The 13,077-nt window shown below is 51.3% G+C and overlaps 1 protein-coding gene across 1 annotated transcript in view; it reads left to right on the forward strand.

The window, feature by feature from the left end:
* The window catches only part of triob (trio Rho guanine nucleotide exchange factor b), a 133,567-nt gene that overhangs the window by 113,717 nt on the left and 6,773 nt on the right, over positions 1–13,077 (forward strand). Inside the window, exons 39-54 of the mRNA XM_056602816.1 lie at positions 2,633–2,925; positions 3,537–3,707; positions 4,556–4,654; positions 5,106–5,198; positions 6,126–6,274; positions 6,498–6,564; positions 6,663–6,766; positions 6,884–6,953; positions 7,310–7,399; positions 7,694–7,786; positions 8,224–8,274; positions 8,414–8,491; positions 8,931–9,122; positions 9,404–9,581; positions 10,393–10,520; positions 10,689–11,540. Coding sequence (XP_056458791.1) covers positions 2,633–2,925; positions 3,537–3,707; positions 4,556–4,654; positions 5,106–5,198; positions 6,126–6,274; positions 6,498–6,564; positions 6,663–6,766; positions 6,884–6,953; positions 7,310–7,399; positions 7,694–7,786; positions 8,224–8,274; positions 8,414–8,491; positions 8,931–9,122; positions 9,404–9,581; positions 10,393–10,520; positions 10,689–11,540 — 2,708 coding nt within the window. The remainder of the gene's footprint in view (positions 1–2,632; positions 2,926–3,536; positions 3,708–4,555; positions 4,655–5,105; positions 5,199–6,125; positions 6,275–6,497; positions 6,565–6,662; positions 6,767–6,883; positions 6,954–7,309; positions 7,400–7,693; positions 7,787–8,223; positions 8,275–8,413; positions 8,492–8,930; positions 9,123–9,403; positions 9,582–10,392; positions 10,521–10,688; positions 11,541–13,077) is intronic.

A 13,077-nucleotide genomic window follows, 5' to 3' on the forward strand; every position in this document is an offset into this window, starting at 1 on the left:
CTTGCCTCCGCTCCAGGAGAGGAATAAAACGGACTCAGCTGCTTTTCCAAGAACAATGTTCTGATCGCCCCGCTTCCATGTGGTTCTACGTCTACTAAGATTCAAAAACGGGGGGGGGGGGGGCATGAGTTGATCCAGAGGTTTGGAACCAAACTGCACACCAGATAAAACAGCATCTTTACCAAAGCCTGCATGTCTCTTCGCAAAAATTTGCTTGCCGAGTTTTGGAAGGTGCTATCCTGCTCTTCGGGTAGTGGTCCGATTTGTTTGCAAATCTAGTCGGCCCTCCCCTTCATTGGAGTGATATTGCGGTCCGAAAGAGGCTTTGACCTAAAGCTCGCTTGAGCTGATCTTGTGACCGGTCTTGTTCAAGAGAGGCTGAGGCGGGTATGAGGGTTGAGGTCGGTGTCAGAGCATTAGAGGCGATCCATCTGTCTTCTTCTTATAAATCATGATCTCCCTAGGCTTGGCTATCTACACAAGCAATACAAAGCACCAATAACCGTTAATACTGTCCACGACTGCCTCACCATCCAATACTCGATCCGGGACTAGATAAACACATTGCTGCTCAAGGTCTCCATCGTGGTCCTTTTGAAGTTGGTGGGAAGGCAAAAACGAATAACATGAACGAGGAAGGAAAAGGCGAGCGATACAAAACGTAGATGATGTATTTAGGTTGAAAAAGAGAATGCGTTGCAAAGGTCAGACGGATGAATCTTTATCCGTGCTGTTAAATTGCTAGGGGCTAAGCCATGCCCCCCTGGCCTCTTAGTCACACAAACACACACATCGGGTTTCTGTTTGGAGGCAAGCAGCCGCCGCAATGTCGAGGTCTGCTCCAACAAACACTGCTTTAACCCCCCCGGGGGGGTTAAATCAGAGCCTTTGGGTGTTTGGGGGGGGGGGGGGGGGGCAGAGGCCGATCACAGCGGGGTGCTCACATGCACCGCACGCATCGAAACAACACACACACATGCGAACTGTTTACCAAAGTGGCATCGCATTCCTACTCTCTACTCCTTCTTTCCCTTTCTCTTTTCTCTCTGGGATTGTGTGACTCTCTCACACACACCGCAAAGACACACACACACACACACACACACACACACACACACACACACACACACACACACACACACATGCACATTCTCTCATCCACACATTCACAGACACACACACAAAGACAGACATACACACACACACACACACACACACACACACACACACACACACACACACACGCATGCACATTCTCTCATCCACACATTCACAGACACACACACAAAGACAGACATACACACACACACACACACACACACACACACACACACACACACACACACACACACACACACACACACACACACACACACACACACACACACACACACACACACACACACATTCTCTCACCCACACACACACACACACACACACACACACACACATTCTCTCACCCACACACACACAGACAGATACACACAGAGACAGGCAGACAGACAGACAAAGAGACACACACACCCACACACAAAGAGACACACACAAACACAAATAGACACACACACCCACAAAGAGACACACACACACACACACACACACACACACACACACACACACACACACACACACACACACACACACACACACACACATTCACATGTGTTTCATGCCCTACCTAAGACACAGACCCGGCAGTCTATATCGGGGGAATGTTGCCCGAGTTCTTCATGGGGCGGGGTGCTGCGTTGTTCTTGGGGGCATTGAAGCCTTCGTTGAGTCCTAGCAGTACACAGCTGTGCTGGATACTTTCTGTCCTCATTAAAACCAGTTTTTACACATGACATTGCTCTCATAAGCAACGCAGTACTGTTGTTAACCATTGAAGCACACCCAGCCGTAAGGACTCCACTAATACAAATGCATCTCAAGCCTTCATGGTATGAATCCTCGCCATTTGGCCCCAACGAGGCCAACATACATCAAAAAAATAACACAAAACATACATTGAACGAAAAAAAAAAATTCAATTGTAAACTCATTCCCATGTCCAGTGTGTTGCATCCTTGCCACAAAACAATCTGCTAGGCCCTCATCAGTCAAGCATGTATTGAACGCAGTCAATGCTACACAATTGTGTAGCATCTTATCCTAGCTATCTTTGTTGTACACAGGGAATGGGTTAACCTAACGATTGTAAGTGTGTGAGTCTGAACATCCTTACTGAACTGACATCGATATATTGTTGTTTCTCTTCTTCTGACAAATGTACTTATTTGAAGTCGCTTGGGACAAAAGCGTCTGCTAAATGCCCTGAATGCAAATGTAAATCCTTGTTTGACACGCTGTCGGTCTATAGTTTGTTATGTGTGTGTGTATGCGTGTGTAGGTATGTGTATTGCATTATCGGAGTACATTATTGTAAGTCATTGCTCGCTCTGACTTACAATAACGTACTTATTGCAAGTCACTTTGGATGAAAGCATATGCTAAACGCCCTCAATATTAATGTGAATCCTTGTGTGCCCTCAGACACGCTGTTGGCTTAAAAAATTACGCAAAACGTACATTTAACCAAAAGCATTTGTTGAACGGTAAACTCATCCACGTGCTCCCCCCTGTGTGCCCTCAGACACGCTGTCCGTCTCCAGCAACGACGCGCTGCAGCCGGGCTCCAGCCACACCCTGGGGCCCCACATCTCCCCGGGGCCCAAGCGTCCGGGCAACACGCTGCGCAAGTGGCTGACCAGCCCCGTGCGGCGCCTGAGCTCGGGCAAGGCCGACGGCCACGTCAAGAAGCTGGCCAACAAGCACAAGAAGAACCGCGGCGAGGTGGTCCGCAAGACGGCCGCCGACCTGCCGCTGGGCTCCCACAAGGACCCCGACGACACGGCCGCCACGCCCCAGGACGAGACCCTGGAGGAGGTGATTGATTGATTGATTGATTGATTGATTGATTGATTGATTGATTGATAGTAATTGAAAAAAAAGCGTGTCTCCATCCATACAAGCAACACACAAACCCCACACTTTTGAGTCTCCAGACCACAGTAGTCAGCCAAGGGTATAGGTTTAATATCCTGTTGTTGTTGTGGTTGTTGTGTTTGCTGTCGTTGTTGTCGTGTCTTGAGATGCCTCTATTTCTGTTTTTTTTAATGCCCTGCTGCAACACCTGAATTTGTCCCTCACCAGACGAAATAAGGTGTCTCTTGGTCTCTCATCTCGTACACGATCACCTTGAGAACACGGAGCCCGGCCCGCCCTGCGAGCTGCACTAGTTGTGCTGCGTCCCTTCAGCTATTTCTGGAGGCTGCCCCCAAAAAGTCAGCGCCGCGCTAGCCCGCGCTAACCGCGATGCTAACCTACTTTAACGCGGCGGCGGCAGCGGGGACATTCATCAGCCCCGAGCCGGCGGCCGCTCCTCGGGACTCCACAGCTAAGCGGAGTCCCGAGGAGTAAAGCGCTTTTCACAGCGCTTTACAGAGGGCCGCGTTCCAACGTTAAGTCTTCTGTTTTCTCTTTCCTCGTTGTCGTAGCGCATGCGCAACGAGGGCCTGAGCAGCGGCACGCTGTCCAAGTCGTCGTCGTCGGGCATGCAGAGCTGCGGGGAGGAGGAGGGCGAGGAGGGGCCTGACGCCGTGCCTCTACCGCCCCCTATGGCCATCCAGGTGCACAGCCTGCTGCAGCCAGACTCCCAGGACGACAAGGTGAGAGCAGCCCGCCGGGCATGGGCAGAGGGGGCCTATATAGCGTACAGGGGCATGCGCGTACGCGTACACGCAAGCACACGCTCACGTGCACAAATACACATACATGCGCACACCAAACCTACACAGCCACACACACACATGCACACATACACACACACACACCCGAACGCACATACACACGCAAGCATAAACGCACACGGCAGAAGTAAAGCTAAAAGCTTTTATCCACCTATTTTTATTTTCGTGTTTTTTTTTCTCGTGCGCCAAACAGATAGCTTCACATTCAAATGACACCATTAATATGATTTTGTTTCTCCTCCTTTCTTCTTCTTCTCTTCCTGTTCTCGACGGTTGCATGTGCCCGCCTTCAGCATTACGTTGATTTCTGTTCTGCTTCTCTTCTGTCCCAGTTTCCCTACCTCTCCTTATCTAACAAACACAGCAACACTCAGCAACCCTCATCCCTCCATTATTAACTTTTTACTTTTTATCTCTTCGACTCTCTCCTAATCGTATTAACTCCCCCCCACACCCGCTACCCCACCATATTTCTCCTCAATCTCCCACCGAGGAGTTGAGCTTCCTCGGTATTGCTGGACTGAATACGCCATTTTAGTATAAGTGTGGGGGATTTTCAGTTGTTTGTCTGGCTCATACTCACTTGTCTCTCAAAGTGCGGCGTATTCCGGAAGCAACCAATGCAGTTCCTTTAAGAGCAATACGCCCCGATCCGTGTGACCAATTGTGACGCTCGCACTCCGGAGCCGTCCAATCACAGACCTTGCCCATGGCCCTAACCTACCTCGTCAACCCCTCCCCCCGACCCCCTATGTCCTCAACACTAGCCGGCAATTGGCTCCCCGATTGACACTCCTCTTAGGGTGGCCCCGCCCACCCAGTCCTCACCTGGAGGTGTGGAGGTCCAAGGCCCCAACCCCTCTACGGTGAGCCTGCTGCCACGCTGGGGATGAACAGTGTGTCCCACGTGGCACGCCTAGAGGCGCGCACACACACACACACACACACACACACACACACACACACACCAAGATGTGTCTTACAATACTTGGAGAAGGCTTTAAGTTCCCAGGGCTAGGAACTCTTTACTTCAGTACTGCAAATATTCCACAATCTTATTTACTAAAGCTAGGATGTTCTCATGAGGGCAAATCATATAGCATGTTTCCAAATCGTTTCTTAAGGATTTTCTTGTTTCTCTGTGTTTGTCTCTCTCTGTCTCTCTCTGTCTCTCTCTCTCTCTCTGTCTCTCTCTCTCTCTCTCTCTCTCTCTCTCTCTCTCTCTCTCTCTCTCTGTCTCTCTCTCTCTCTCTCTCTCTCTCTCTCTCTCTCTCTCTCTCTCTCTCGCTCTCTTTTGTTCTTTTTCGTATTTTGCAGGCATCTCGACTGTCCAGTCGTCCCAGTAGCTCGGAGACTCCCAGTGCCGCTGAACTGGTCAGCGCCATCGAGGAGTTGGTGAAGAGCAAGATGGTGAGAGATACTCACACGCACACACACACACGCACACACACGAGCACACACATGCACAAACAATGTCACAAAAATGTAGCACCTGTTCTGGAAAACAGAACAGACAGATTCGACTGGAAAAGACAAATGCTGCAAATGACGCATGCACACACACACACACACACACACACACACACACACACACACACACACACACACACACACACACACACACACACACACACACACACACACACACACACACACACACACACACACACACACACACACACACACATCAATCCAGAATTCCAACTCTCACATGCGCACAAATGTGCCCATATCCATCAAAGTGCACAGCCCCCCTAAAAGCACACCAACGTACACATTGGCACGCACACACTGCGTTCCCCCCTCTCCTCTTGGCTGGCGCTGTGGATGGAGATGGATGATGGATCATAGCCTACCAGTCAGCTGTCAGTACTGTGACTCAGTGTGGGCCCAGCTGTCTCTTGCTCCTAACAGGCCAGCTGGCATTGTGTTGTGGCATATACATACGCACACAGCCACCCGACTCCCTGCATGTCCGCTGTCCCTCCCCGCACACATGACCACCGGCCTAGATTGTGGTGGAATTCATGGCATCGCACTGGGCCCTGGCTGGGCCCTGGCTTCTCTTCATGGCCCCGGCCGTTTGCCGTTTGGGTCTCTTTGCTCTTCATCTTATTCGTTTAATGCCTCTATTGCGCACTCTCAATCTCTCTCTTTCGCTCTCGCTCTCTCGTGCTCAGTATCCATTTATCTCTTTCTCTCTCTCCCACTCTTCTCTCTCTCTCTCTCTCTCTCTCTCTCTCTCTCTCTCTCTCTCTTCCTCTCTCCCTCCAACTCTCTCCCCATCTCTACCTCCCTACCTCTCCCCACACCCACTCCCTGTCTCCCCCTCCTCAGTCTCTGGAGGACCGTCCCAGCTCTCTGTCGGTGGAGCAGGGCGACAGCAGCTCCCCCTCTCTCATCCCCTCAGACAACTCCCTCCTCTCGTCGTCCTCCCCCATCGACGAGTTGGACGACAGGAAGTCCGGCTTCCTCAAGAGGAGACAGTGAGTGACAAGTGTTTGTTTGTTGGGCCTTCATTTTGTGTTTTTACTTAATTCTACTTTTACTTTTCTCGTTACACTGGCTAAAAACAACGACCCTAAAATCAACGTCTTAAACAACTACTTTGAAAGCAGGTTCAATCAGCCATCGCCTAACCTCCCCATTTAATGTGTGTTCCTAGTTAGATTTAACTCTATAATTCCTTCTTTCCCTTCTGTCCACCAGTTATGTGATGCTGGAGCTGGTGGAAACCGAAAGAGATTACGTCAGGGACCTTGGCTCTGTGGTGGAGGTGAGTGGAACCGTTCCTCGTTGTCTACCATACCAACTCAGTGTGTGTCCTTCTCTGCGTGATGTGAAGCTGACTCTGCGTCGGGCTCCTCTCCCCAGGGCTACATGAGCAGGATGAAGGAGGAGGGCGTTCCTGACGACATGCGAGGAAAGGACAAGATTGTGTTCGGGAACATCCATCAGATCTACGACTGGCACAAAGAGTACGCCTGTTCCCAATATAGACCCCAAAATGTACTTAGTCATACTGATAATGGCCCGAGAGGCACTGAAGTGTTGTGAAGGATGCGACTGAAGTTCTTGACTTTGTGGTTCCATAGTTTCTTCCTGGCTGAGCTTGAAAAGTGCCTGGAGGATCCCGAGAGGCTGGCTTCTCTGTTTGTCAAACAGGTGAGGAAGGGATTAGTCTTCTATGGGCATTATCCACCCGAGCAGCCATGTTTGTTGTCAATAAAAAAAAATTGTGTCTCTGGAGGTTCTAAATACTATTGTTAAGGTCAACTTCTTAATGCTAGTGTTTTTAGGTCAAGTTCTAAATGCTTGTTTTAGGTGAAGTTCTAAATTCTAGTGCTTAGGTCCAGTTATAAATGTGCTTACATGGGAACCAAGATGGCCACTCCGTGAATATAGCCCATCAATGTCTTGTGTGATCCATGACTAACTAGTCTTCCTGTGTTTTAACCTCGATCTCAATCGGTCCTGCTGACCATAATGAACTCCCGGCCCTCTTCTGTTTCCTGTTACAGGAGAGGAGACTGCACATGTACATAGTGTACTGCCAAAACAAGCCCAAATCCGAACACATCGTCTCGGAGTACATCGACAATTACTTTGAGGTAGGAACCACCAAAAGAAATGATGGATTATACACACCACGCACGGCTCCGGACTCTGTTGTTCCCCCGTGGTTTAATGTGGGGTCTCTGGATGTGGTCCTCAGAACCATTTAAACACACAAACACATATACACACACACACACACACACACACACACACACACACACACACACACACACACACACGCACACACGCACACACGCACACACGCACACACGCACACACACACACACACACACACACACACACACACACACACTGTTGGTATATTATTGCTCTACTCTCCATTGTAGGACCTCAAGCAGAGGTTGGGTCACAGACTACAGCTCACTGACCTGTTGATCAAACCTGTGCAGCGCATCATGAAGTACCAGCTCCTGCTGAAGGTAGGCACGACTTGACTCCCCGATTCACCCCAACCTCCTGCCCTACATTGACCCCAAGAGGATAAAGGGAGAGGAGACACACTTGGCTATTTTGGAATGCAAGAGAGCTCTGATTATTACGCCTGTTGTGGAGAAATAGCAGCCTGCAACTTCCACTTTGTTTCTGCAGAAAGAATCCTGGAAAAGTTCCACCATTGTCCTGTATTTAAATTCCCATTGGTCCAAAAAAGACCAATGATTGTCAATGGTCCAACTGTTTCCGCGGTACCAGAGTTCCGCTGCGCAATTTTGCTGTGACATAGTAATGAAGCAGTACTCTCCTGAGTTAGAGTTGATCTGAGGGCGAACCTCCCCCCACCCTTTAACCATCTCCAAATGAAACACTTCTTACCTCCTTGAACCTCATTTTTCGCTGTGTTTTTCTCGTGTGTGTTTAGGATCTTCTCAAGGTCTCCAAGAAGTCCGGTGCAGACTCGCTGGAGCTTGAGGTGGGACGTCAACCGACAAAAATAATCCAAAAAGTTGTCTTTTTGTGGGTGCAACGAATACGCTATAAAGGCAATTAAGGCCTGTTATGGCGCCTGATCTCCTCTCTGACCCCTGCCCCTGCCTGCTGTCTGTCCCCAGAAAGCCGTGGAGGTGATGTGTGTGGTGCCCAAGCGCTGCAACGACATGATGAATGTCGGCCGCCTCCAGGGATTTGAAGTAAGACATGTTTTCATATTTTATTATATTACCTTTTTAATGCAATTATATTTATTGTATAAGTATCATTTATTATTATTCATCTTTATTTCTTATTTATAATTTATTATGTATAATGAATTATGTACAATGAATTATTTATAATTATTTAGTTGCCTCCTTTCACCCCTGTACTGGAATTGTTTTTGTGATTCGGAAAGTGGCCACCAGGGGGCAGCGCTGTCAAAGCCTTATTTTATCTCTAACGTAGGCTTGAGAAACCTAACTATTTGAATTTGGGTTTTGTTGCCTTGGTTATGTTCCCTTTATTGAAATGTTTCCGAAGGAGCATAACATTGTGCATGAAAAAAGAGGCCTGTATTGAAACCCCACTAAAACAACAACCACAACAAGGGCTGTGGGTCTAGGCACTAAAAACAGACTCCCTGTTGTCGTTCAGGGTAAGATCGTGGCCCAGGGCAGGCTACTACTGCAGGACACCTTCATGGTGTCGGACCAGGACGGAGGCCTCCTCTCCAGGATGAAGGAGAGGAGGGTCTTCCTCTTTGAGCAGATCGTCATCTTCAGCGAGCCCCTGGACAAGAAAAAGGGCTACACGACTCTGGGCTACCTCTTCAAGAACAGCGTCAAGGTGAGCTAACTACGCACAGCTTAACGGCCATCTGAGCAACAGGCTCCTCTGTGTATTGCATCATTGCATCACATTGAGTATCCCCCCCCCCGGTAAACAATTCTGCGCAGGGGGCTGATAGGGGGAATTCGGGGGGGGCCAATCAGTACCTCTTGTATACAGGGCCCAGAATTTGGTGCTACGCCCCTGGCTGTCGGTACAGTAAGGATGCTCATAGAAAGTGCTAAGCGTTTACAATTGATTCACCCATCCACCTCTTCCTCTCCCCCTCACTATTCCAGGTGAGCTGGCTGGGTCTAGAGGAGAACCCAGATGACCCCTGTAAGTTCACCCTGACGTCCCGGTCCACCAGCGGGGGGCAGGAGCGCTACACCCTGCACTCCCCCAGCTCCGCCGTCAGCCAGCTCTGGGTCCACCAGGTCAGCCAGATCCTGGAGAACCAGCGCAACTTCCTCAACGGTAAGGACCTCGACCCAACGAAGCACACTGAACAATGCTGACGAGAGGAAGTATAACATAGGAACCAAACGAAAACACTGAAAACTGCTGAAGTGAGGAATTATAACATAGGAACCAAAAGAAAACATTAAACACTGCTGAAGTGAGGAATTATAACATAGAAACCAAACGAAAACACTGAAAACTGCTGAAGTGAGGAATTATAACATAGGAACCAAAAGAAAACAATAAACACTGCTGAAGAGAGGAATTATAACATAGGAACCAAACGAAGACATTAAACGCTGCTGAAGAGAGGAATTATAACGTGAGAACCAAACACTGCTGCCCAGAGCGACGAGACGAAAACCAACAGACATAGAACTATGAGTCATCAACGTTAGGTCAAGTCTGTTTTATTTGTGTCATTCTTAGTCACGATAACAATCTCAAAAGCAACTTCAGGCCATATATGTATGACACACGCTAACCCTAGCAACCCTAAAGGGCACCAAAAAACTCAAAAGAAGAAGTGCAACGGGGGCCATGAGCCACATGCATGATAATATAACAAGCACTGTGGTTGTTATGTATGCAATGGATAGTCAACAGTATGCACTGCTATGGGGGCGCTCTACAGCACCTGTTAAGTGTAACTTGTATCACTGTTGAGGTGCTAGTAAACCAGAGTTAAAATGGATATCGACGTCTCGACCTGCGTTCTTGTGTAACTACTCTGTTACTAACAAGTCGTCCTTGTATTATATAACAAACAGAATAGTAGTGATTGTAATCAAGGCTTTTAATTATAATGTTATGTTTGTCTCCATAGCGTTGACCTCTCCCATCGAGTACCAGAGGAACCACGTGGGGGGCGGCGGGGCCGGGGGCCCCCCCAGCAGCAGTAGCAGCGGTGGGGGCAGTGCCGGGGGTCTGGCCGGGGGCAGCAGCTCCAGCAACGCCCACAGCCTGGGAGGAGGAGGAGGAGGAGGAGGAGGAGGAGGCGGCGGCGGAGTCGTCGGAGGAGGAAGTGGCGGCGGCGGCGGCGGCGGAGGAGGAAGCTCCGGCGTCTCCGGCAGCAACTCGTCCCTGTGCGGCCCCCGCACCCGGCCCTCGCGCATCCCCCAGCCCTCCTCCCGCCTCCCGCAGCCCGTCCACCACCACCACCCCCCGGGCCCCGACGGGCCCGACCCATCAGCAGGTACGTGGTCGTCTCCCTGCCGCACCCCCCCCACACCCCCCCTGACCCCCCGGGGCTCCCTCCTCCCGCCCAACCCCTACCCCTACCTGGACGCCGATGTCGTGGGGGAGGCTCTTGAGTCGGGGGGGCCCGAGGTGCCCCGGATGCGGGTGCTGGACGGGCCCCTGGGTAGCGGCGGCGGCGGCGGCGGTAGCATCGGCGGAGGCAGCAGCAGCGGCAGCAGTGGAGGCAGCAGCGGCAGCATCGCTAACAACGCTAACACCGCTAACGGCTTGTGTGGGAGCGCGGAGGGCAGCCCCGGGCACCGGGGCCCCCGGGGGCCCTCAGGGGAGGGCCAGAGACATACCGCCGCGGGGATCCCGCAGATGGCAGTGGCCCCCTTGATCACGCTGCCCCTCAAGACCCCCCGGGTCGCCACGGTTACGCCGTTAGCCCCGCCGCAGTCTCCCAGTGGAGGAGGAGGAGGAGGAGGGTTCAACAAGGACGCCGGCGTCGTGCCCGCCAGCCCGGCTCACAAGGGCGGGACGTTCTGGGCCGGGGTCCCGGCGGTACCGGCCTCCCCCGCCGGCCGGTCGGGGGCCTTCCCCTTCCCCGCGGTCGGCGACGGGGCGGGGTCGCCCTGCGGGGGCGGCGGCGGCGGCGGCGACTCTCTGGGCCGCGGCACACCCTCCCAGCAGCACCGGCCCCGCTGCCACTCGGGTCACAGTAAGGACCAGGACCGCATGAGCACCTGCTCCTCCACCAGCGAGCAGTCCATACACTCCACCCAGAGCAACGGGGTAAGACGCCCCCCCCCCCCACCACCACCACCACCGACGCCCCCCGCACCCCGCCCCTCTTCAAGGCTCCCCGCCTGGCCCCGATGCTGAGCGCCACTAGTCACTAACACGGCCTCGCTGGCTGGCTGGTCAGTCGGAGCCTCTTCTGGGGCACTGCCTTCGCTTCCTCATGCCTAATACCACTGATGCTACTACTACTACTACTACTACTACTACTACTACTACTACTACTGCCGCTGCGCCCTGGAAATTAACTGCTATCTCAGCCCACTAACTCGGCCACGTGTGTGTGTGTGTGTGTGTGTGTGTGTGTGTGTGTGTGTGTGTGTGTGTGTGTGTGTGTGTGTGTGTGTGTGTGTGTGTGTGTGTGTGTGTGTGTGTGTCCGTGCGTGTGTGCGCTCTGCGTGCACGGCCTGTGTGGACATTTTTCGCGTTGTGTGCTGGATGGATCGCACTAACAGTTTCTGGATGGTAAAACAACGTTTCTGTACAATGCTGGTTGGGTGTTTCCTCTCCCGATGCACTCTCTTCCCTGTCGCTTTAAGCGACCAGCCCCCCCGACACTATTGTGCCGATACTGTCAGTGTCCTTGTTGCACTGTTGGCAGTCTGGTCCCACACACTTCAGGTGCTGTTCTGTCATCGCAGAATCTTTGTCCCCATTCCTCTTACACGCTGGGAACACTCGACTACCACCTACGCCCTCTTCCTCCTAAGTTCCCCCTCCCTCCCTCCCTCCCTCCCTCCCTCCCTCCCTCACTACCTCCCTACAAACAATTTCCCCTGGATGAATGCATCTACTGTGTTTCCTTTGCAATTGAGCTGATCTCCATTTGGATCCGTTGCTGTTAAGGAAACTAGACACAGACACACACACACAGACACACAGACACGTCCAGAAATATGAAGAAACCCAAACTTAGCTCGTCGTTATGCAAGGTTATTTTGGATATAGCCTCATTTCCCCTATCAACCACATCTGTATATGATAACACAAACATGCTTCAAAGTAACGCTTTCTTCACTGCATGCGATTCAATCAAACCCAACGTTTGATTGCTGAGATCCTGAACACTAACACTGACCTCCGTTTCAGTATAATTAATGTGTGTGTGTGTGTGTGTGTGTGTGTGTGTGTGTGTGTGTGTGTGTGTGTGTGTGTGTGTGTGTGTGTGTGTGTGTGTGTGTGTGTGTGTGTGTGTGTGTGTGTGTGTGTGTGTGTGTGTGTGTGTGTTCATGTTTATATTGAAACCACCAAGGGGATTTCCCCTGCAGAGTAAAAGCAATTGGTGTGACGATGCCAGCCCCTGTGTGTGTTTTCCCCCGAGAGATTAAAAGAAGTATGTGTGTTTGCCCCCCTGCAGTGTGTGTGTGTGTGTGTGTGTGATATGTCTGTATTAACATCACCCTCTGTGTGTGTTTTCCCCCTGGAGATTAAAAGCAGTGTGTGTGCGGTTGCCCCCCTGCAGTGTGTGGGCGCATGTGTGTGCGTATGATCCTGTCTGTATTAACACCAGCCCCTGTTTGTGTTTTTCCCC

This window comes from Gadus chalcogrammus, chromosome 11, assembly GCF_026213295.1.
Source record: "Gadus chalcogrammus isolate NIFS_2021 chromosome 11, NIFS_Gcha_1.0, whole genome shotgun sequence".
NCBI lineage: Eukaryota > Metazoa > Chordata > Actinopteri > Gadiformes > Gadidae > Gadus > Gadus chalcogrammus.